The 22435-nt window shown below is 45.5% G+C and overlaps 1 protein-coding gene across 3 annotated transcripts in view; it reads right to left on the bottom strand.

Annotated features, from left to right (window-relative positions):
• The window catches only part of LOC144158801 (chitin deacetylase 7-like), a 32405-nt gene extending 11025 nt beyond the window's left edge, over window positions 1–21380 (bottom strand). The window contains exons 1-6 of one of the 3 annotated variants that reach the window (XM_077689947.1): window positions 21224–21380; window positions 16018–16113; window positions 10854–10946; window positions 8194–8494; window positions 5754–5939; window positions 670–915 (exon numbers count right to left, since the gene is read on the bottom strand). In XM_077689947.1, the coding sequence (XP_077546073.1) occupies window positions 670–915; window positions 5754–5939; window positions 8194–8494; window positions 10854–10946; window positions 16018–16113; window positions 21224–21329 (1028 nt within the window). In that variant the 5' untranslated portion in view covers window positions 21330–21380. The remainder of the gene's footprint in view (window positions 1–669; window positions 916–5753; window positions 5940–8193; window positions 8495–10853; window positions 10947–16017; window positions 16114–21223) is intronic. The other 2 variants (XM_077689948.1, XM_077689949.1) reach the window with 2 other exon arrangements.
• Between the last annotated feature and the right edge of the window lie 1055 nt (window positions 21381–22435).

The raw sequence follows: 22435 nt of genomic DNA, 5'->3' as shown, positions 1-22435 counted from the left end.
CGACAGTAATAATTTTTGTGTTTATTATGGTGTTCAATGTACACAAATATGTTAAGGAATTACTGCCTTAAGGCCAAAGGCATACTGGAGAAGATTGTAAGCCGCTAGAGTACCAGCAGTGGTAATATTACGCAACACTTGTTTAAGCTACTTACAAGTTTTACGATCTCAAGAACACTGCTGAGTTGGTTGCACATCCCCGAGAGGGCACATTGATCATCCAGGATGAGCACCTTCTCACTTGCAGTTGTCGGCGCCTAACTGCTGCGTTTGCAAAATTATCGCACTATCCCATACAGGCAGAAAGACCACAACATGTTCATTGGGTGGAAGATTATGGTTGGTCCAGCATGCCGCGCGTTTTTTTCTGCCCCTTCCACGAACAACACTAACTCGCGAATCCGTGGAAAAGACCGCCATCGGTTATCTGGTACGAAGTTCTCTGCAATAAGGTCGATTCCTATTTCTGCCACTGGTTACAGCAAACTGGCGAAGCGGTTCCGACCTTTAGAGTATAATTACTATACGCATAATTTTTATATCTATAGACACCACTAGAAGATGGCTCGACTGCTACGTTGCACAGAAGTCGTTAAAAATTTATACATTATTAGGATTGCAAAAAAATATAACGTAGCCCGTTTTTCCCACGCTATGATTGATGCGTACTTGAGGTATTCGAAGGTGTCGTCGGCGGTGTCCGGATGCGGCACGCAAGCGTCTGCCATCACGCAAGGGTGGTCTTCATTTGATGGCTTCGCAAAGAGCACGTTCATGGGCAGCACCCAGAGTCCCGGATAGGATCCTTGGGGACAGGGCAACACGTTGCAGTTTCTCCGGAAGCCGAAGTCCATCGTGTACGGATAGAATGGGCGTTCCCCTCGGCCACGGTGGTGTACAAGCGTGCTGTCGTACCTGCATCAGACATATAAGGGTTGTCATCAAATAGCGCGTGTTGTACAATTTTCCAACTGCCTAAAAGTGTGTACTCAACGAGAAAGCCTATCTGGAAGCCTTTAACGCTTGATATACACACCTTGTTCCCATAGGAAAGTAAGAACAATAGAAATCGACAGCCTCTTTATACATCCAGACCACTTCTTGTGCAACCCTTAAAAACCATCTTTATAGCAATGCGTTATTGTACAGTAGTAAAGCAAACATAAACATGTTTTGAGTACAACAGTATATGCTGTTACAAGGGGGCCTATCCAGCTATTCAGGAAAACGTCAGTTTGGTTTATATTTTAAAGAAGATAGTGATCATTGGGCTATTTAAACGCCAAAATGTTCGTCTTTGTGTCGTGTACCTTGATTCGGCCGCCCGGATAAAATAAACGGTTGTTGAACAAAACGTTTATATAGGCCAATTATTTCTAAAGTTGTAAGTCTGGTGTAAATGGTCGTACTAGTCAAAATTGTTCAGCAAACAAAAAACCAATTAAGCATATCAGGGGTAAAACATCTATAACAGTGATGTTTGCAGTGTTCTCCAAATTAAAAATACATGACCGCTTAATTTTTGCAATAGCAAACCAAAAAATACGCTTTGCCCCGGACTCTAGCAAAACTATGGCTCCTGGCGGCATTCGAAATATCTTTCTCATTTTTTTAATTTTTAAAATTTCGTCCAACCAATTATCTGAGTTTGCCTTGTTATAACGTTTACATTTGTGAAACTTTCGTTAAAATCTACATTATTGTGGAAATGCAGGGCGTTACACGGTTCGCCATTCTCCGTGAATATGTTCCATCTATCTTTTTTTTTAATTTTTCAAAATTTCGTTCGGCCAATTATCTCCATTTACGCTATTATAACAATTACATATATCTACAATATTGAGGAAATACAGGGCTACACGTTTCACCATTTTTTTTATAATTTTTTATATTTTTCTGATTTTTTGGTGTTGCAAAAGTTTTTGCGACCAGTTATTCCAATTTGGGCAATTATGGCGATTACAGGTGGAACTTCCTTGATATCTGCATTTTTGTGGAAATTCAGGCCGTTACACGGTCCTGGCTGTGGGGGTATGGGGAAAAGAATGCTACGCATTAAAAGTTGAACAGTAACAACACATTTAGTATATTTTGTGCTGAACGCGCGTGGAGAAGGGCCTTAGCGTGGAGTATTTAGATGCGGTAAATTTGGATTGATTTACTAAGCAGGTGCTGCAGGCCACTATGGTAATTAGACAGCATTTGTAACGAATCCAGCAGGCATGCGAGCAATTTTCTATTTTCAGTTTTAGATGAAATGGCATACCTGCGGAAAGGAAGGCAAAAGGTGTTCCAACAACCAAACAATCGTCCATTTAAAAGCAATAAAGACAAAAATAAAAAGTATAAAGAGGGATTAAAAGTAGAACAACCCTTTGCACATAATAGGATTTAAAGCGTGAAAGCAAAACTCAAAGTATAACGGTAAACCTCGCCTGCATTAAAAATAACAGAAATGGAACAAGTTAGATCCAGTAAGCATTTCGAGAGAATCCGTGTATACCCACTGGTTTGTCTTTCTTACTAGCATTTCCTGTAAACATTTTTATAATTCTAATTTGATGCGTCTTCCACAATTAAATAGAGAATTCCAAAGCGTGAATTTAGACTGTGCGGTATTTCAAGCGCTGACATCTGAAAAATCATAATTGGAGCTTTAGAAAATTGGAGTTCTGGACACTGAAAGTTGCGAATGGTGTATTTTCTCGGGTATTTCTTTTCAAATTATGCTTCAACGGCTTCACTTTGTATACATCTGTAAACGTTTATTTGCTTCTGTGATTTGTTTGTATCCTGAGCAAGCAGTGTCTGTAAAAAGATTTCGGGTGGTGTAATTTATGAAGCCATATATCATGTTTTACAGAATCGACGGATTTTTTAGTCCTAAAGGATCCATGGAGACAAAACACAAGTTTGTGTTATTCGAAAGATTTCGTGTTTTATAATGCCCGCAGTGCTTGTTCCAATGCAAACGATGCTTTATACACTGATAAGTTAAAATTTTGATTTTCCCGCTAGATCGTGCGTGGTCTGCAATGACATCACAGGCCTTGTTTACCGTTAGTGAACCTATATGGCGCCACCACGCCGTGGCAAGCCGTTTTCTGCCTTTGGTTTTTTAGTGAACGCATTTTTACCGCGCTTGTTTTGTTCATGGAAACATTTTGTGAATTATGATGCTCGCTTGACAAATACGGTCACGTACGACATCGTCGCTGGCGTCAATCGGTCAGTGTCCTCTAAAACTACCACAAAGCCCCGCAGCCCTGTGCAGCTAAACCAGTCATAGTGAGTGCGCGCAGTACCAACAGCAGCATGCGCATCGCTACTTGTATGTTTACGTGTGCTTTCTTAGTCCACTATTTGTCCCACCATTCTTAGGGCTTTCAAAAGAATGTGCGCTAAATATAAGCGCAAATAGCTCGTTCGACAAGCTTATAAGCTCTGCCTATTGGCGTTCGCTTTTGCCGCCCTCCGCCAATCGCAGAGCTGTCTGGTGTGACATCATAAGTTCTGTGGCGGGAAATGAGCTTCTGGATCGCTAGGCCATTCCCTTTTTCCCTAAGTATGTAGCCTATTTAGGCGAAGGTTACGTTGAAAGTGCTGTCAGTATGATTGTACCGAGGCAATCTTTTGAATGAACTAAACTTGTTTTTTCTCTTCTTGGTTCATTTAAAAGAATCCTACAGGTAACAGTTAATTTCTGCGGTTGTCGATCAAGTTTTTGTTTATGTTTACGACGTATAGCATGTTTAGATTTTTCTCTGTTTAGAACTCGACGTGTTGCTTTACAAGGATACTGTTTTCCAGGTACTGCCAGAGACGCCTATAATGGCATGTTCTGCCACTTTAACAAAAACTTAAAAGACCAAAACAGGCCTGTATTTAAAACGTTAACGTCCTTAGACATCCCCCACAAAATAGGCCTTCTCGCAAGTGTAAACTATTGAACCGACCTTACGTGGCTCGTTATAAGGTGCTTGATGGCGAGAAACAGATATATTTAATGGAAGGCCCTAGGACCATCGTACTTCGGCGTCACACTAGTTTCACTGCTCCTAGAAAAGAGTCCCTCCGATATGCATATTGTGTTGTAGCGAAGCCGAATTTAAACGGGCGCAGTGTTCAATCGTAGAGGATTTCCTCTTGGTAGTTTAATTTTTTTTTTCCCCAGAATTGTATAAGTACATGCAAGCCTCAACGGGCGGTGCTAAGTTCAAAGATGACTTTTTCAATTTCCAAGCTCCTTATCTGGTGTTCGTTGTTCCGCAGCAACGGAAGAATGTCGCGCATCATGCGGATAAGGGCCAACCACTGATGGAGAGCTTTGCCGGGGCACGTGAACTTTCTAGCCTAATGCCGCCCTCGCTCTCTTGGTCGCTCACCGCCGCGGTGGAAAAAGTCGGAAGACAACTAATGGAGAAAATTAGTTGATTTGGCTAGTTCGTGCACATTTACGGTGAGCTTTCCAGGCGCGTTGTGGGGTTCAGAAAAAAAAAGGTAGTTAAAAAAGGTTGAACGGCGCGAGTGGCGAAGTCTGCATCTGGGTAAGAAAAAAAACATTCCTGGGAAGGCTCAAAGAGTGCTTCCAAAAAGGATTAAGAAGCGCATGCCGGTAATGACAATGGCTAGAGTTTGGAAGGTGCTTGGGACGGAGCTGTCCAGGTGACCCGTGTAGTGCTGACGGTTGCAGGCACAAAGTTCAACAAAAAGGTAAACGCAAGATGAGCTGACGGTCACCTAAGCTCTTGCGTACACAGTCCTAGAAAGTTCTTAGCACTCCCCAAGTTTTTTTGTGTCCTTTGAATCTGAAAAAAAAAGCTGGAAATGCTGATTTGAAACTTCCCGTTTGAAAATAGTCTGAAAAATTCCGCAGCTCGATACGGTAACTACCACTTCTGCTTCAGTCATGTTCGGATGCTTCTAATGTGCCCTTACGTATTTTCTGCATTGCAATGTCATCCGACATTGTCGTCCAATCATTCGACGATTTTATGACCATGCTTATCAAATCAATTTACATTGGAAGATATACCCAACCGTTTCTGTTCACTTGCGATGTAATCGCTGAACCGAGTTTCGGCAAGAAGTTTCTAGAAATTGCGATATTTGTAAAAGGGTTATGGAAAAAATAGTTTTTAGTCTCGTGGAGAAAACATTCAGGGTAGTGGATTTAGACTCCCGCATAGGCAGTGTCCCAAGAAATGATATTTTGCGTGACAGTCATGATTACGTACGGCTTCCAGGGCTGGTCAGAGCCAGGCAGAACATCGCAAGGCGGTGTGCAAGCAGTTGTCCCCAGATTCCCGCAGGGAGTCAGTGTCGTAAGCTTCGCTCTTGAAATGTGTGCGAAAGTACGTTTGTCTTGTGAACTAAGGCATTCAAATAATAGAAGTCTTCCCCATTTAGCTATTTGTCGAACACTCAATATACACACTTTAGTCGGCGCTCTGCCAGCTCCAGCCATCCGACGTGGATTTCTCGCACCCTGAGAAATACCCTGACGACCATACAATGGAGTTTTAGGTTTCCCTACTTCAGCGATGTTTTTTTATCTGGAGGAAACCACAATCCCGCGGTTGCTGATTTTAAGCCTTTACTTGACTCATAAAAGTGAGTCTCTATTCAGCAATCAATACGCGGAACTGTGCACGAGCAAGAGTACCCGGAAAACACAATGCGCTTTAATGAGGTTAGCCAACCCGTGACGTATATACCCGCCTGTCCCGTTATTATTTGCCGAATGGACCTACCGTAAGTGCTTGTGCAGCATGCTGAATCCCTGATCTCCACCGGTGAATAAAAACGGTCCTCTGAAACCCACGACGTCGGCGGCTGACACATTTGCGAAGGCCGTCAGCATGGTCCACTGGTCGAGCACCTCACGTTCCCACTGGGTGCTATTGATGGTCTGCCAGTAAGAAGGGTCCGTCCGGTGGCTAAAAACAGTGAACAAAAACGTTCTTACACAATTTATAAGCAAGCGGCACATCTAGTGGCGCCATTGGCAGGAAATTCTTGGGGTGAGAGATGCCTGTTCGGGCGCTTGGAAATGTAGTTTGGCAGGGCCTGCAGGCGATAATGAGATATCTGCCGCTGTCAGCAATTGCTAGTGGAAGTGTCTTAACCTCTGCCAAATGTAGGTTACTGTCCTGCGGCTATCACGGTGGAACACTGTTGTAATGTACCGCTGACATTGCGGCAGGTGGTAACAGTGATATCTTTGAGCGAACCAGACAACAAAACATAAGAGCCCGAGCTTCGTTCCTTTTACGCAAGTATTAAGGTTTAGTGGCACCGGAATTACGCTCGTATGCTATTGCGAGAGACTTCCGGGAGCAATGCTTTTGGGGGGCAGAAAAATTGTGTGTCGCTTTAAGGAAGGGTTGCAGCTGTGCACTTCCACTAGCACTGCAAAGGAAACTTCTGCGTTGCTTAAGAAAGTCGTGACTTCGTACGAGCAGGTACAATTCGTTTGCTGGAAATTACTGAAAAGTGGCGCTGCGGCTGAGGCTAACTTCGCACTAGGAGTCACAGGTCTGCCTCATCTCCCTCGTTATTTACGCCATTTCATTTAACGCACTGGCTGGTTGCACAAGTTATGCGGCAAATGCAGTTTTCCGATAGACTAGATAACCTCGATTTGTCACTGCACACATCATATGACACTCTACCAGCTTTTTGGCTTTCATTAGTACCGCAAATACAGATGAGAGTAAAAGAGGTGGCGGAGTGTGGGCACGCAACTTAACCAAATTTTATCGTCTCTACCTTTTGCCCAAGGGGGGGAGGGGCAAAAATAGACCGGTCCAGGTGCTCTGTAGTCACAGCCAGATTACAGTGCCAGTTCAAACAGAGCGAACGAAACAAAGCAAGGTAGGCCCCCGCCCTACTTCCCCTTCCCGCCAATCCCAGTCAGGCTGTTTTCTGTGTCCATCAGCTGGATCAGTTCAGTCGCTGCTGGCGATGCATGGTTTTAAACGAGTGCAAGGTTTTTACCTCAGACTGAAGAACTGTGAGATGACTTAAGCATTATGTGCATCACGCAACCAACAGCCTTTTCGAAGCATTCATTCTCAAAATAGATATTTCCTGTTTCAATCAGGGGAAATCAGCAGGGGGCCTTAACTTTTTCGAACCAAGCCACTAAGCCTGCCATTTTGTTCAGCCCTCGTAGGAACGCCTTGAGCGCGGAGAGTGCGGTTTATTTGTGCCCTTTGAACCATGACTAATCCGTCCATGTCGGTAGTTGCCATCGCGCAAGCAAAGTGCTGATGCACATGGGGATACCAGCCTGCTGTAGGAAAACAATATAACAGAATAATATCTGCCAAAGCCACAAAAATGGCACCCTGGTAATAATTTGTGACCCACCAACAATGGCAACAACGTAGCTACAATCACTACCGCCACATCAGCTTCAATAAAAAAAGCAAATTTCGGCGCTTCCAGAAACCTTATAGACACAACTGTTTGCTGGCAACTGAGGAGTGTATTATTAATAACCACATATACGTATTCACGTGTCCCACGTGAACTTGGGCGACTGGTTGTGCGCCTTAACAAATTTTTTTATGTGGATACCTGTGTGTCCAACCACCCTAATTTTTCTGATTGGATTACGTATTCGCCTACATTTTTCGAGAATGTATACCCATTCTTGAAACTGAAAACATTGCGACGAACAAGCTCACGGAGTTCATGGAAAGAAATGGTTGGATACTAACTGCATCGACTGCGAACCGAATGGTAAATAAGAGCTCCGCAAGGAATAAATGCACGTCTTCTTAGGAGAAAGAACCATAAACTGAACTTCGAGACGTAAAGCTGCTACTCTAGTATGTCCCATTGCACATTGATTAAATAATTCCGCATCCTCGACACTTTTGGTTCACTAAAAGCGAATTCTAGGTTCAAAAACTGGCTATAAATTAAGAACCTCTCTTGAATGCGACATGCACAGTAGGTGAGGGGAAATGTTTCTGTCCATTCATTGAAGGTACAAATGCAAGAATTGTCCATACTCCTGTACGCGTGGCTGTTGCTATGAAACTTGATCGATGTTATATATAAGATACAGTTTGGCATAGTAATATAGGCAACAACTCTGCATCCACTCTTAGCACTAGGACTATCAGCTTCGTGGTTGTGGAATTATCTTTTCATATTAAACTATTGGACCCTGGCACTGACCTGATGGAATGCAGGGCTATCTCATTGCCCGAGGAGTGTAGCTGATTGACGGCTTCATAATCGAGGTATTCCCCAGACACGAAGAAAGTGGCTGCAATAGGGCAACCGTTCTGCTTGTGCGTTCGTTTTGAATTTTCGAGGAGCTCCCGGTAGAAGGCCATGTTGATGACGTTTACAGCATCGTCGAACGTCAGCATCACAAATTGGGGCATTTCGTCGACTTGCAAACCGGCTGGAGGAGCATCACTTGCGCACACGCAGCGAGGTCGTTTGCAGACCGTGTCGTCGCATTCTCCGGCTCCTGATGTAAAAGGGCACAAAACCTTTAACGCACAAAAGTAACTTGAGTATAGGGCATGAGTTCCAGCCTCCTGCCAGTGCTCAGTCGGGGGGGGGGGCACTGAAAAGAACGATTTTTTACAGTACTTCAAACGAATCAGGTGCAATGCACTTTCTCTCCCCCTGGAAAGAATTACTACTCCTTGTTAAACATTCAGCCTCTCCGCCGAAGCTTCTCTGGAACACTCTTTGTTATAATTATAGACCGAGGTTCGATTGTTTACACCACTTCCAATAACACAGATGGTGGCATAACGTACGTTTGCTCTTGAGGGGAACTGAATCACCACCACATATGCACGCGAATCCTGCTTTTGCGATAGTGTGAAATCTTCATGTGACATGACATGCGTACTTGGGTGCGCAAGTGTTGACTTATGGTGATCCTTATCTGCTTTGTGAGCAGTCTTTATTGACGGTCTGAATAAGAACAGCAGTGAAATGCGTTCAACTACGTATTTACGTATCCCAATGAAGTTGGATAGAAGCACTTGTAATCATTAGAGACATCCTGCGCTAGACCTCGAGACGCCGAAGGTGAAGATGATAAATATACGTATGGTACAAGCATAAAATACTTTTGCTGCCTGCCTGACATACATAACGTTTCCTGACAAATTGACATTGATACAAAGCATAGAGAACGCTAGAAAGTCGAAACACATAACTTTAGCATAAACTTCTAGTTCAAAGTTTAGAGGCTGTTCGCGTTACCTGTGAAGTGTCAAGAAGCAGTGAACAGGTGTTTTTTGATCGTCTCGTTTTGATTTTTCCACAGATTGTTTATGGCTTATTGCAGAACCAAGCCTCAAATCGTAGCAGCGCCTGAACTTACCGTAGCGTCAAATATTTAGACAATATTGGTATGGTAGACGCCTTTTGACTGTCGCATGTGCCTCTGCCTAATATCGAAGCCTGCTTTGGTTGTTAATAGGCCGGCGGGGCTTTATTTCTATTCCAATCGCTTCGTATGAACGCCAACCTTCTGGAGGGCAAATGCGTCCACTAGACTGGCTGGCAAATCAAGAAACACGCGTAACCACCAGGGCTGTCGGCAAGAATACTCTTAAATATTTAGGCTACACTGTAAGACACTAAATCAGAGCCGAGGCCACTGCAGAGGTCTCTGGGTCGTTAACAATCATAGAGGCAACGCAAAAATGTTTTCGGCATCGTGACTGCAGACTGCTGATTCGGGAACCGGGGCAGTCACCTAATGACGCGAAGCGGGTGTTGCACAGCCAGAAGCTATCCAGTGAAGCTGACCCCGCCATGCTAGTTTGCTACTGAACAGAGGTACAAAGTACAATTAGCCCCGTATCTCCCAACTTGACTGCAAAGATCGTCAAATGAGGAGGCTCTTCTGCCACCCCCGCCATGCAATTGCATCTGTTCTTTCCCTGACTGTTTTGCTTTTACCGCGAGAATCAAAATGAAATATTAAGTTTGAAATTGCTTAGGACTTTCACTCGGGAAGAGCTACTTTCTGTGGCAGCGATTTTTTCTAGGCCGGCTGTGTGTTGTCGTGCTGCTAAATTATGCGAAGGTTATGTGAAGGTAATGATGCTGTGACACGCATTTTCCTGGAAGAGCTTAGTTCCCACAAAAACGGCCATGTGATTCAGAGTCCCCACGGGGTTGTAAGATACAAATTTCATTTGCGGAAACATCCAATGCACTATCTGCATGGGTAAGAATTCTGCGTGTAGCTCTTTTTCTAAATCGTTTTCTACCAGTTGAAGACGGTGCCGGTGGAGTAGCAATGGACACAAAAACGATTATAAATACCCATACGTGTCGGGAGTTCCGACATTGCCGGCACCAAATGAATTCTCGTTCAATGCCGATGAACTCACGCACGTCTTGGGGTGGCAGCATTCACAAAGAAATCGGTTGTTGGTTATCGTGGCAAGACCATTGGCCACTCTGGTGCTTCCGCATTGGTTGTAGTTTTCTCTGAGACAAACATTTGATCTGCTTTATTTTCCACTCGGGAAGTTATGGCTAGCTTCTGCGGGGAAAATTGCTGTTACGCTATCCTGAGCTAAGTGCTACCAACGTTACTGAAGGAACTATGTTGCTCAGCTTGACTAAAAACGTTTATCTTAGGGAAAATCACGTATAAAATTCACATAGCCACAACAACACCCTTTCACTACCATGACAAGAAAAAGCGTTTATTGCAGTATCTGTTGGGCCAGAATATCTTCAAGCAACACTTTTTCCATATGGTTTTCACTATACAGCAGCGGTGATGGTAACACGCCGATTGGCACAAAGACAAATTTAAATACCCAAATGAATAGCAATACCTCGCGTACCTGTTGGGGGAGCAGTTGCGTCGTACATATCTGTGCTGGGCTCTCTGGTGGACACGCTCGGCAACTCTGTTGTTTCCACCCTTGTTGTCTCCTCTGCAAGCAAAGTTGCAGCTAGCTCTTAGATCTTCAACTCGCAAAGTTGTGAATATTTTTTGTTGGATGGATTGCTTAGAAGCCATCCTCAGCTTATAGATGAGACAGTCACTAAAGCTACTATGGTACTCATTTTTCTTCCATAAAATTATTTTCAGTAAAGCAATAAAGCCAGTTCCACGCATGCGAAATCTGTTGAACCAACGGAGCTTACTTCCCCACACTGACCACCGCTTCCCGGACAGGCAGACGCCGCTGACATCACCACTCGCACGGTATGTACGTACTGGAAGCTGACCCACGGAAGTCTGGTAGTTTATTGGTGCGTATATTTTGGGTGGTTGTGCACCGCACGCCACGGCGCACGAATGCAGGTCGCACAATGGACTGCCCTGGCATCGTGCTGGGGACATTTCTGGGCCCACGGTAAGGGTGCGGAGGTTGCGGACAGGCGGTGAGCACGTACGACCGTAGAAGTGGCGTACCTGTAGGGCAAACTTCTGTTTCACTATGGCATTAAAATTACGCGACTTCGTCACGCTGGCGGCCCCACCGGTACAGATGTGGCAGTCGACCACAACGCCGCTCGCCGCGGTCTGTATTGTCCCGATGAACTGGTGTTTCGAGCGCGGCCGCAGCGCCGCCGAACAGCAGCCCCGTCAAAAATTGGATGTCGGTCAGCCCGAAGGAGCGGCTGTACGGTGGAGAGAATCCGCTGTCGTTGCGAAAACGTCGAGCTAGTCTTTCCACTGTATTGCTTGGTTTGTGGTTCCCACAACATTTTCACAATAGGTTGCGAGCAGGCTGCCGAAAAAAAGTTTATTTCGGTTCCTTTGAAATGAAGCCGAAAGGCGACTGCGATAGATCCACGCAGTCCGACGTGCAATGAAAACAACGCTGACCCATTTCTAGCTATAAACGTTCATTTTGCCGATTTGTGGTGTCTTGTTTCTGGGCAAGTCGGGTATCAGCGTCGGTGCAGACCTGTGACAGCCTGTGCGCGGCAAAAGTGGCATAGGCAAGGCAAACTGCGACGGGAATGAAAACAGCGCGCCCGCATACACCCCAGCAATCTTCCCTGAGTGCAACGGAATATGGCGCTGTGTAACGGTTGACAATAAACTGCTGAGATTCCACAGGCAACTACCGCAGATAAACGAATGGCCCATAAATATGCGCGTCAATCATCTTGAAGTAGTGACGGTGTCTGTTGTTTTCTTTTTTTTCTCTCTGAGCTTGCACCTATCTCGGCATTTTAGTATTACGTTTCGCTTATGTTTTAACAATCTTTATATTTGATTGCTCTTCTGTATTACACTGCTCATTGCTACTTACCCCTCGTTACGTGTACGCGCTGAACTCCTGCCCGTACAGCCTCGGCGGCTGCTTTGACGCAGGTATTGCGGCCAACTTCATACGACAATATAACATTTCGTTGACTCAGATAAAAGGAACGCCAGCATTGATACCGGTGCAAAAATGGGGAAGTAGCTGCTCGGTGTTCACACTTATGAGTTGACGAACATAGGAACTGCATCAGCATGTTTACACGAGCCGGTGCACCTGGCCTAGCGTGTGCAGGTTTCCCGTACTACTTCGCTTGGATTAACCGAATTCTTAATAAAGTGCAGTGATGCGTGAGCCGCGTGTTTACAATATAAATCACAGCCGTTTATTGTACCCGCCTTTAACTAAGTCGTAGCCCAGTCACCGCGCCTGTTATGTTGCTAATGCCATTGCTGGAAACATAGGACGGCTCTGTAGCGTTCGCTAGCCCTTCCCGGACGCAGTAAACATTGATTTCGGCGTACAGCTGACGACCACGTTCTACGGTTTTCTTATTAAAAAACGTTCCAATAATTCATATCTCTAAAACCGTTAGAACCAGCGCGCTGCTTTCAGCATTCACTCATCGCAGCCTAGCACGGCCAGTGCGGGGCAGCGCGCAAACGATGTCAACACCATCCGATAAATGTAGCGAGTGGCCGTAGGTGGCACTGGTTGTTCAGCACCGGTGTCGCCACCATACCAGTGCACGGAGTCTATACGCACGCGAAGCTGACCCATGGCGGTCTGGTAGTTTCTCGGTGCATGCAACCCCGCTCCGCATGCTGAGATTGCGCATGAAAGATCATCAAGGTGGTGGAACCATCTGTCGCCCCTGCGGTATACCTTCGAAAGCCTCCATTTTCCCCTGGCGTGAGGGCCATCATCGCGGGGTACTAGGAGACCGTAAACAGTTCGGCTGCTAAAAAGCGTATCAGTTTGACATGGTCGCAACTAGATGGCACCCAAAACTTCGTTGTTTCCGCCCAGGTTATGCTCTCCTCTGTAAAGACAGTTTCAGCTGTTATGTATTCTACTTGGAAAGGGGTGTCTGGTTCCTGGGAAGTGATTGTTATTATTTAAAGCATCCTGAGCTAGTTGATGCTAATATAACTAAAGTTACTATGTTGCATGTTGACTAAAAAAATTAATTTTGTGAAAATCGCGTATCACAATCACATTGTCACAACAGGATTGTAAGGAACACCACTCCGACGGAAAGCAGCGTCTGCTAGAGTATTTGTACGGCAGAAAACGTGCGTGCAACTCCATTTCCTAATCGTTTTTCACCAACCCGTAACAGTGCCGGTGACGTGGCGGTGGGAACAGACGCTATTTCAAATATCCCAATCAATGCCGGTAGCTTACGTAGCTGTTGGAGGGGAAGTTGTTAGAAACAGATCTGTGCCTTGATTTCTGGCGAACACGATCAGGAACTCCGTGTTTCCGCAGTTGGTGTATTCTCCTCTGTAAGGAAGGTTTCAGTTATCTTATCTTACACTTGGAAAAAAATGTCTAGTTCCTATGGCCGAGATTGTCCTTAAGGAATCCTGTGCTAATTGATGCGAACATTACAAAGTTACTATGTAGGACCAGAATACCTGCTGCAACATTTTTATGTCATTTTCACTATAGAGCTGGGATGATGGTACCATGCCGACCGGCACAAAGACAATTTTAAATACTCCAATGTATAGCAATACCTCGCGTACCTGTTGGTGGAGCAGTTGTTTCAAACAGATCTGTGCTGGACTCTTTGGAGGACACGCTCGGCAACTCTGTTGTTTCCGCACTTGTTGTAGTCTCATCTGTAAGCGAAGTTTCAGCTAGCTGTTGTATCTTAAATTCGGAAATTGTGGATATTTTTTGTTGGTTATAAGCCATCCTTATCAAGTGATGAGAAAGTCACTGCAGTTACTATGGCGCTCATTTTTCTTCAATAAATGTTATTTTCGGAAAAACAACAAAGCCAGTTCCACGCATATGAAATATTCTGAAGGAGCAGACCTGACTTCCGCAACCTGGTGGCAATTTCAAGGAGCGGCAGGTGTCGCTGAAAGCGCCACACACAAGGTTATTACGTACAGCAAGTTGACCCACGGAGGTCTGGTAGTTTATTCGTGGAGACTGGTTGGTAGAGCGCCGCGCGCCCCGGCTCACGAATGAAGGTCGCACAATGGACTGCCCTGGCATCGTGCTGGGAGCATTTCTGGCACCGCGTGAAGCGTTCGAAGGGGGCGGACGGGCAGTGAGCGAGTGCGACCGGAGGAGTGGCGTACTTGTACGGCAAACTTCTGTTTCACTGCAGCATTAAAATTAGGCGTCCTCGTCACGCTGGCGGCCCCACCCGGACAGATGTGGCAGTCGCTCACAACGCCAATCGCCGCGGTCTGTATACGAAATCGAAGCTCTTCGACGGAGGCATGGTATTTTATCGGTGCATGTAGCCCTGCGTCGTATGCCGAGATGCCGCATGAACATGGAGGAACGAATACTCAAGAGAGGCCCCTAGCATCCCAATGCTTTGCAAAAAATGTGATGGAAGTAACGTCATTTTAATGAGTCCATAGGCAGTGTTGCCTGTTTCTTTACGGCTGCAGCAGCCAAATTTGGGCGGTTTCCACTGACAATTTTTTATGGCGCTTTGACTGTGCCTTCCTTTCTAAGCTTGGAAATCAGCGCAGTCCTCACGGCAAACGTTTTCGGGTTAGGTCGGTTTGAAAACTCCGCCGTCGGAAGCGCTCTTAAATCGTATCCTGGCCGCAGCGGCGCTGGCGTCACGTCGAAATCGGCGGAGCGAGCCGCTGCCGCCGCCGGCGGCTGCCGGGAAGCCGGGAAAATCCTCTTCGCTTAGCGTTTGTAAGAGCCACAGTCAGTGCTTTGCCCGCTTTATGTTTCTTCGTTGTGAAGTGAAGTGAAATTCATCGCAGCTGAGATGTAGCACGCAATGACCGCCGTGATGTACGCCCCCAAACACTGCTCCCGTCATCAGCGCTCGCTTTCGCGAGCCGCCCGCACCGCAAAGCTGTTATCTAACCGGAAGCAGCCGAGGAGAATAGGGAAGAGTGCTCGGTTCAGTGGGCTCATCGACATGACTGGCGCGGCTTCCCAAACGTGACGTCAGGGCCTCTCCGAACCTTATCTTTCCTCCACGCGCATGAACGACCGTCAGGGCGGTGGAGCCATCTGTCGGCCCAGCGGGGTACCTTCGCAAGCCACCATCCTGACCTGGCACGAGAGGCATCATCGCGGGGTATTGCGAGCCCGTAAATGAATCAGCTGTTAAAACGCGTATCAGATTCACATGGTCGCAACTACATGGCAATGGAAACTGTTTTGCGCCCTGATTGTACTCTACTCTGTAAACACAATTTCAGCTTTTATATCTTCTGTTTGGAGAGGGATATCTTCTATTTGGAGAAAGTTGTCTGGTGCCTGTGGAAGAGGTTTTCTTAAATCATCCAGAGTTAGGTGATTCGAACGTAACTAAACTTACAATATTGCATTTTGCCGCACAAAATGTATTTTTGAAAAACGCGTATCACATTCACATGGTCACCACAGAAGTGTGAGCAAAACTACCCTGACGGAAAGCAGCGTCTGCTGCAGTATTTATACTGGCAGAAAGTGTGCGTGGAACTATATTTCCTAATCTTTTTTCACCAACCCCTAATGGCACCAGTGACGTGGAGCTGGGCACGGACACTATTCAAAATATCCCAACCAATGCCGATATTCTGCATACCTGATTGAGGGGCAGTTGTTACAAACAGATCTGTGCTTTCATTTTTGGTGGACACGCTCAGGAACTCTGTTGTTTCCGCAGTTGATGTAGTCTCCTCTGTAAGGAAAGTTTCATCTATCTTATCTTCCACTTGGGAAAAGATGTATAGTTTCTATGGACGAGATAGTTCTTAAGCGAAACTCTGCTAAGTGCTTCGAACATCACCAAAATATTTTGTTCCGCATTTTGCTCAAAAATTTAATTTTGTGAAAAACGCATATCAAATTCACATGGTTACAACACTATTGTAAGCAACACCACTCTGACCACAAGAAGCATGTACTACAGCCTCAGTAGGAGCAGGAATCTATCTACTGTTGCCAAATAGTTTTTGACCTTGCGGTCAAATTCACATTGCGATAAGCGATGTGAATAAGCAATGTGGCAATAAGCATGGACAAAATTTTATATAGCCCAATAAATTCCGAGAAATTGTGTCCCTCTGTTGGAGCAGTGTTTACACACAGCTATCTGCTGTTCATTCTGGTGTACAGGCATTGCTTTGTTTTAGTACTTTCCGCAATCGCAGTAATGTCCTCTGTAAGGTAAGTTTCAGCTGCCAAATCTTCTACTCGGGACGTCATGTGCAGCTTCTGTGGAAAAGATTGTTCTTAAACTCTCCTGTGCTAACTGTTGCGAACAGTTAACTGCTAACTGCCAACTGCTAACTGTTGTGAACAGGCAAGACGTAGGTTGGTGAGCTTTGTAAATCTCAGAACAAGCCTTTCAAAGTTTCAGTTGACCGCCTGCACATTAACAAGCAGGCTTACATTTATGACGTCACCACTGGTGGTGCCGTGCTAGCTAGCAGATAAGTAAAGTGCAAGATCGGAATATGACTTCGCTCATTCAAGTCCTCCCCACATTATCGCTATCCTCTACTAACATCCGCAGCCTAATGGCAAAACGCGAATTGTTATGTTCCTTCCTATACGATTGCGACTGCGATATTCTTGCCCTTACCAAAACCTGGCTGTATCCTGACGTAACCAATGACAAAGTTCTCCCTGATCGTAGCAGTTTCAACATTTACCAAAATGACCGTACTAACAGGTGGGGCGGAGGAGTTCTCGCAGTAAAAAAAAACTCTGCAATCCTATGCCAATAAACTACACTCTAACATGGAAATTATCTGGGTAGTTTGCATAACTAAGTCCGCCACACAGCTCACCGGAAATTGTTACCGGCCTTCTGACTGTATCCATTCGTTTTTGAAAGAACTGCGCAGTAGCATCACTGAAACCATCATCTCAGCCACACCGATTCTATCTATATCCTTGGCGATTTCAATTTTCCCGCGATCGACTGAACCCAGTCGTCTTCCCCTTGCCGCGTGCCTACAGAATTTATCTACCTAACCATAGACTTTACCTTATCCTAAATGGTGAATCCGCCCACTCGCGGTTCTAACATCCTCGACCTAATTCTCACCAGTGCTCCTGAAACAGTTGATACGGCAGTGCACATTGATGGATTCAGCCATCATAGCCTTCTTCAAGTAAACCTTAGCATTGGACTACCTTTGACTGGCATTGAAAAGAAAAAAATCCGTGACTACCCTAAAGCTAACTACAGCAAAATCAATGCCGAACTAGAAACCATCTACAATGAGATATTCCTGATATCCTTTTCAGCCGTAACGTCAATTATAACTGGGTGCTCTACAGAGACGAATTATGTGTGCTAGCAGATCGGTACATTCCCCTTGTTTCGGTCAAAAATTATAAAACCACCAAATCCATTCGAATAAATCCATCCGACAGCACAGAAATAAAAAGAAACGTCTCTACCGCGCGGCAAAACGACTTGGTACGTCCTCGGCGTGGCAGGCGTGCAAATGTTTATGAAATCCTTCCTGTTCCACGAATAATTCCGCAGAACAAAAGTATTCTTCTAATTATGGGCCTTCCCTTCATAAATAAAAATCTAGGAAGTTTTGGAAACTAACATACCCGGAACACGATGTTCAACCTATTTCCTTGCTAGATGATAACCATGCTCCCCTCTAAGACCGTCATGGGACCTTAGCATTTAACACATTTTTTCCATCCATTATCACCCGGGAAGACCAAACCGACGTTCCGAACGCTCCTGTTCTCAACAAAGATTACATTCAACCAATTAAAATAACGCGTGAGGGTTTCTAACTTCTTGTCAATAATCTGCAACGCTTGCCTTCTCTAGGGATTCACTCTGTTACCCTTAATGACCAGTGGTTATCTCGCCATCGCATTACATGCCCTGCCAACGTCCGTTTCATTTTCTTAATTTCTACTAATATGTCCTTAACACGCGTTTGTTCCCTGACCCACTCCGCCCTCTTCTTGTCCCTTAATGTTACACCTATCATTTTCCGCCCCATTGCACGCTGAGTCGTTCTCAATTTAAGTTGAACCCTCTTAGTGAGCCTCCAGGTTTCTTCTCCGTAGGTGAGTACCGGTAAAATGCAGCTGTCATACACTTTCTTCTTCAGCGACAATGGTAGGCTGCTATTCATTATCTTAGAATGTCTGCCATATCCACCCCACCCCATTCTTATCCTTCTAATTATCTCTGCCTCATGGTTGGGATCTGGGGTCACAACTTGGCCTAAATAGATATATTCGCTCACCACTTCCACTGCCTCGCAACCTACCTCAAACTGCTGTGCTGTGCCGAGGTTATTGATCATTACTTTAGTTTTCTGCATATTCATTTTCAGGCCCACGGTTCTACTCTGTTCGTCCAGTGAGGAAAGCATGCTTTGCAATTCGTCCCCCGAGGTACTTAGCAAGGCAACGTCATCAGCAAATCTGAGGTTACTGAGGTATTCTACGTCAACTTTAACTCCCACCTGTTCCCAATCCAACATTCTGAATACTTCTTGTAAACATGCTGTGAATAACATTGGAGAGATTGTGTCTCCTTGTCTTACACCCTTCCTTATAGCTATTTTACTGCTCTCCTTATGGAGGATGATGGTAGCTGCGGACCCATTGTAGATATCCTCTGGTATTCTTACATAATGCTCATCTGCCCCCTGGCTCTGTAATACCTGAATGACTGCTAGGGCTTCGACCGAGTCAAATGCTTTCTCATAATCTATGAAGGCTATATATAGGGGTGTAGTATTCTATGCGCACTTCTCTAACACCTGATGTATCGTGTGAATATGGTGCATTGTTGCATAACCTTTACGGAACCCTGCTTGTTCTTTAGGTTGACTGAAATCTAAGGTTGCAGAAATTCTGTTACCGATTAGCTTGGTAAGTACCTTGTAGACGACTGACAGTAAGCTGATCGGACTGTAATTTTTCAAGTGCTTCATGTCGCCTTTCTAATTAATTAGGATGATGTTCGCGTTCTTCCAAGATTCCGGTACACTTGCGGTCATTAGGCATTGCGTATACAGGTTTGCTAGTTTTTCAAGTACAATTTCTCCGCCATCTTTCAAGAGGTCTGCTGTTATCTGATCCTCACCAGGTGCTTTGGCCCCTTTCATTTCTTTCAAAGCCTTCCTTACTTCTTCGGTCGTTACTGGTGGCATGTCTATGTCTTCGGAACTACTGTCTTGTTAGGCATTATCCTGGATGCCCCGGCTACTGTACAGGTCCCTAAAACACTCCTCGGCCACTGTGACTATTTTATCTCTATTTGTGATGACATTGATTGCTTATCTTTAAGTGCATACATCTGATTTTTCATCACGCCAAGACGCCTCTTCACAGCTTTCAGCCTACCTCCGTTCTTTACAGCGTATTCGATCCTCTCCATATTATACTTCCATATGTCAGCTGTCTTACGCTTATTGATCAACTTCGAAAGCTCCGGTAGTTCTATTCTGTCAGCTGCGGTAGAGATTGTCATGGTTTGCCGTTTCCTAATTATCTATTTCGTCTCCTGTGAAAGTTTACCAGTATCCTGTCTAGCCATAGAGCCCCCGACTTTTACTGCACACTCCGTGATAATGAGTGTAAGGTTGTCGCTGGCTTCCTGTGTCGTAAGTTCGGCTTCATTGTTAAGAGCTGAATATCGGTTCTGCAGCGCGATCCTGAATTCTTCTGCTTTACGTCTTATATGTTAGCTCATTTATCGGCTTCCTTCGTACTAGCTTGTTGCGGTCCCTCCTCAAATCGAGCCTAATTCGAGATCTTACCATACGGTGGTCACTACACATTACCCTTCAGGGAGACATCTGATGTCTCCAGGGACCCGGGAGACATCTGATGTTTACTATTCTTTCTACCTGGAAACCTGTTGTTTGATGACCTTGGCTGCCCTGCCGCTCACTTCGCCAATCGCCAGGTTGCGGATGGCCTCTTGCTAGTCGCTCAGGATCCGATCCCAACAGGATTCGGGCATCGCCAAGGCTATGGCGATCGCTTCTGCCTTGGTGGCGTTCACGCACGTTGCGCTAGCTGAATTGGCCACCCTTCCTGTTCTTCCATTTATGCTTGCCATCGCACACTTGCCTTAGCCATAGTCTGCCGCATCGACGTACCGTGTTTGCGGGTCGTTACTGCACTGCACGATGATGTATCGCTACTTATCAGAACCAGTTGTTGTTTTCGCCTTTGGTAATACCTCCTAAAACACAACCTAATCCGTATTAATCAATTAAGAAAATCTAGTCCCATTTGTGGCAAGCAGTACGCAAAACGTAGCGTTTCTCTAGCGGTAAGGTGTCTATACGTGGTTTGTACATTTTGTTTTCCGGCCCTGTAAACCAAACCTTATCGCATATTTCCGGTACGAAACCTTCCGGTACGAAACCTTAATTTTCTTGGGTGCGGGTTACCCTTGAGGTGCTGTCGAAGAAGTTAATCAAGCCATGCGAAGGCAGCGCGCTTTGGACGCGAAGCTGCACCAAAACAGCCCAAACAACCGTCACTAAAGCAGACGACAACGCCGTACCGCCGACACTGCCGCCGGCGAGCAGGCACTTCCGTGCGGGAAACGCCGGGTAAATTCGCCGCGCCATCTACAGTGTGCTCCGTAAGTGAAACCCTCCACCGTCTCCCCTCCTCCCTACGCTGCCTCCTCTAGGTTGGGGATTTTGTTCTCCCGCACGCCACAAAAGAACCGTTGGTTGGTATAGCTAGAGAGCTTTGCTTTTATTAAGGTATTCAGAACGGCCGCCATCAAAGCATTTTTGAGGAAAGCTTACACTGAACATGCATCTGCTTACCAGGTAGAGTTCCCGATGATGCAATCGTGTGTGGTCCTAGCCAGGCGTACAACGACAGTACTGCTGCGCACTGAAATAAAACCCCTTTCCAGCCGACGGACTGCATGTTGACTATCAAATTCTAAACCCTGTGTGTACGCAGTGAGTTCCTGCAAACCTACTTATATATTGTATTGGCAGCTTGATGAAGAGATGTCAAAATTTGATAGAGGCGGTATGCAGACATGGACACCATAAACACCTTTGTTCTTTACATTATCATCGCCCTTTGTGCTAGAAACTTGTTGACACCGCTACGGTGTTCCTGATTTATCTCTTTCGGTTTGTAGATATCAGGTGCAACGTCGGTGGAATGTACCGTTGTCTGAAGTGAATAGACAAAGTGGAGTCAATTTCTCGACAGCTATGCAGTGCTCAGCAGCCACTAAGGACTGCAAAATAGCCTATACGCATTACTGTGCCGATACAAAGATATTTTCTGGTTGTGCTAAGGTTCGAATGGGTTGGACGTGATCTGTATCAGTTCTTTTTTGTTTTATTTTCATGCATACGCTTTTAATGCCATTTGTGGCGCACGCACTATGGAACAAAATTGCGAAGAACGCGTCTATCGGCACCCCACTTCTTTGAAGTAACCGAACGGATCAGGTCAAGGGTGCTTTTCCACGTAGCGGTAAATTTCTTGAGCCACGTGGTGGCTCCCCCATCCTCGTGTATATCAAGTCCGAGAATCCGGACAGTAGGTCGCTCAGGGATTTGCACTCCATTCATGGTTAGCTTAAACTGGCTGCGTATGTCTTGTTTGTGTAGACGTTTGTTTGCCACCACTACAAAAACAGTCTTCTCTGGAGATGCAGCGAGTCCTACCTCTGTTAAGAAAGAAGAAATTGTGTTCAGACTTTGCTGCATTGCTTGTTCTTGTTTGCCTATCGAGCCTCGCTTCGTCCAAAGCGTGATGTCATCATCATTTATCGTGAAACGTAAGCCTTCAATCTACTCCAGGAGTGGGGGAAGGTCAGCCATGACGATATTAAATATTGCTGGCGATAAGACTGAACCTTCAGGTACTCCGTCGCAGTTTGCTGCTTTGGGGCCGAGGGTGTCACCAACATGTACTTGATAGTGGCGGTCTCGCAGGAAATCTTGCACAAAGCCGAGTGGCTTTCCGTCCAGCCCCCGGTTGCATGCGCCTCGAATAACTGCCTGATGAAG

Source organism: Haemaphysalis longicornis, unplaced genomic scaffold, assembly GCF_048455015.1.
Source record: "Haemaphysalis longicornis isolate Haplotype H1 unplaced genomic scaffold, Haemaphysalis longicornis Haplotype H1 scaffold_10, whole genome shotgun sequence".
Taxonomy (NCBI): Eukaryota; Metazoa; Arthropoda; class Arachnida; order Ixodida; family Ixodidae; genus Haemaphysalis; species Haemaphysalis longicornis.
The sequence above is the reverse complement of the archived record's forward strand: the minus strand, read 5'-3'. Positions and strand labels throughout refer to the sequence as shown.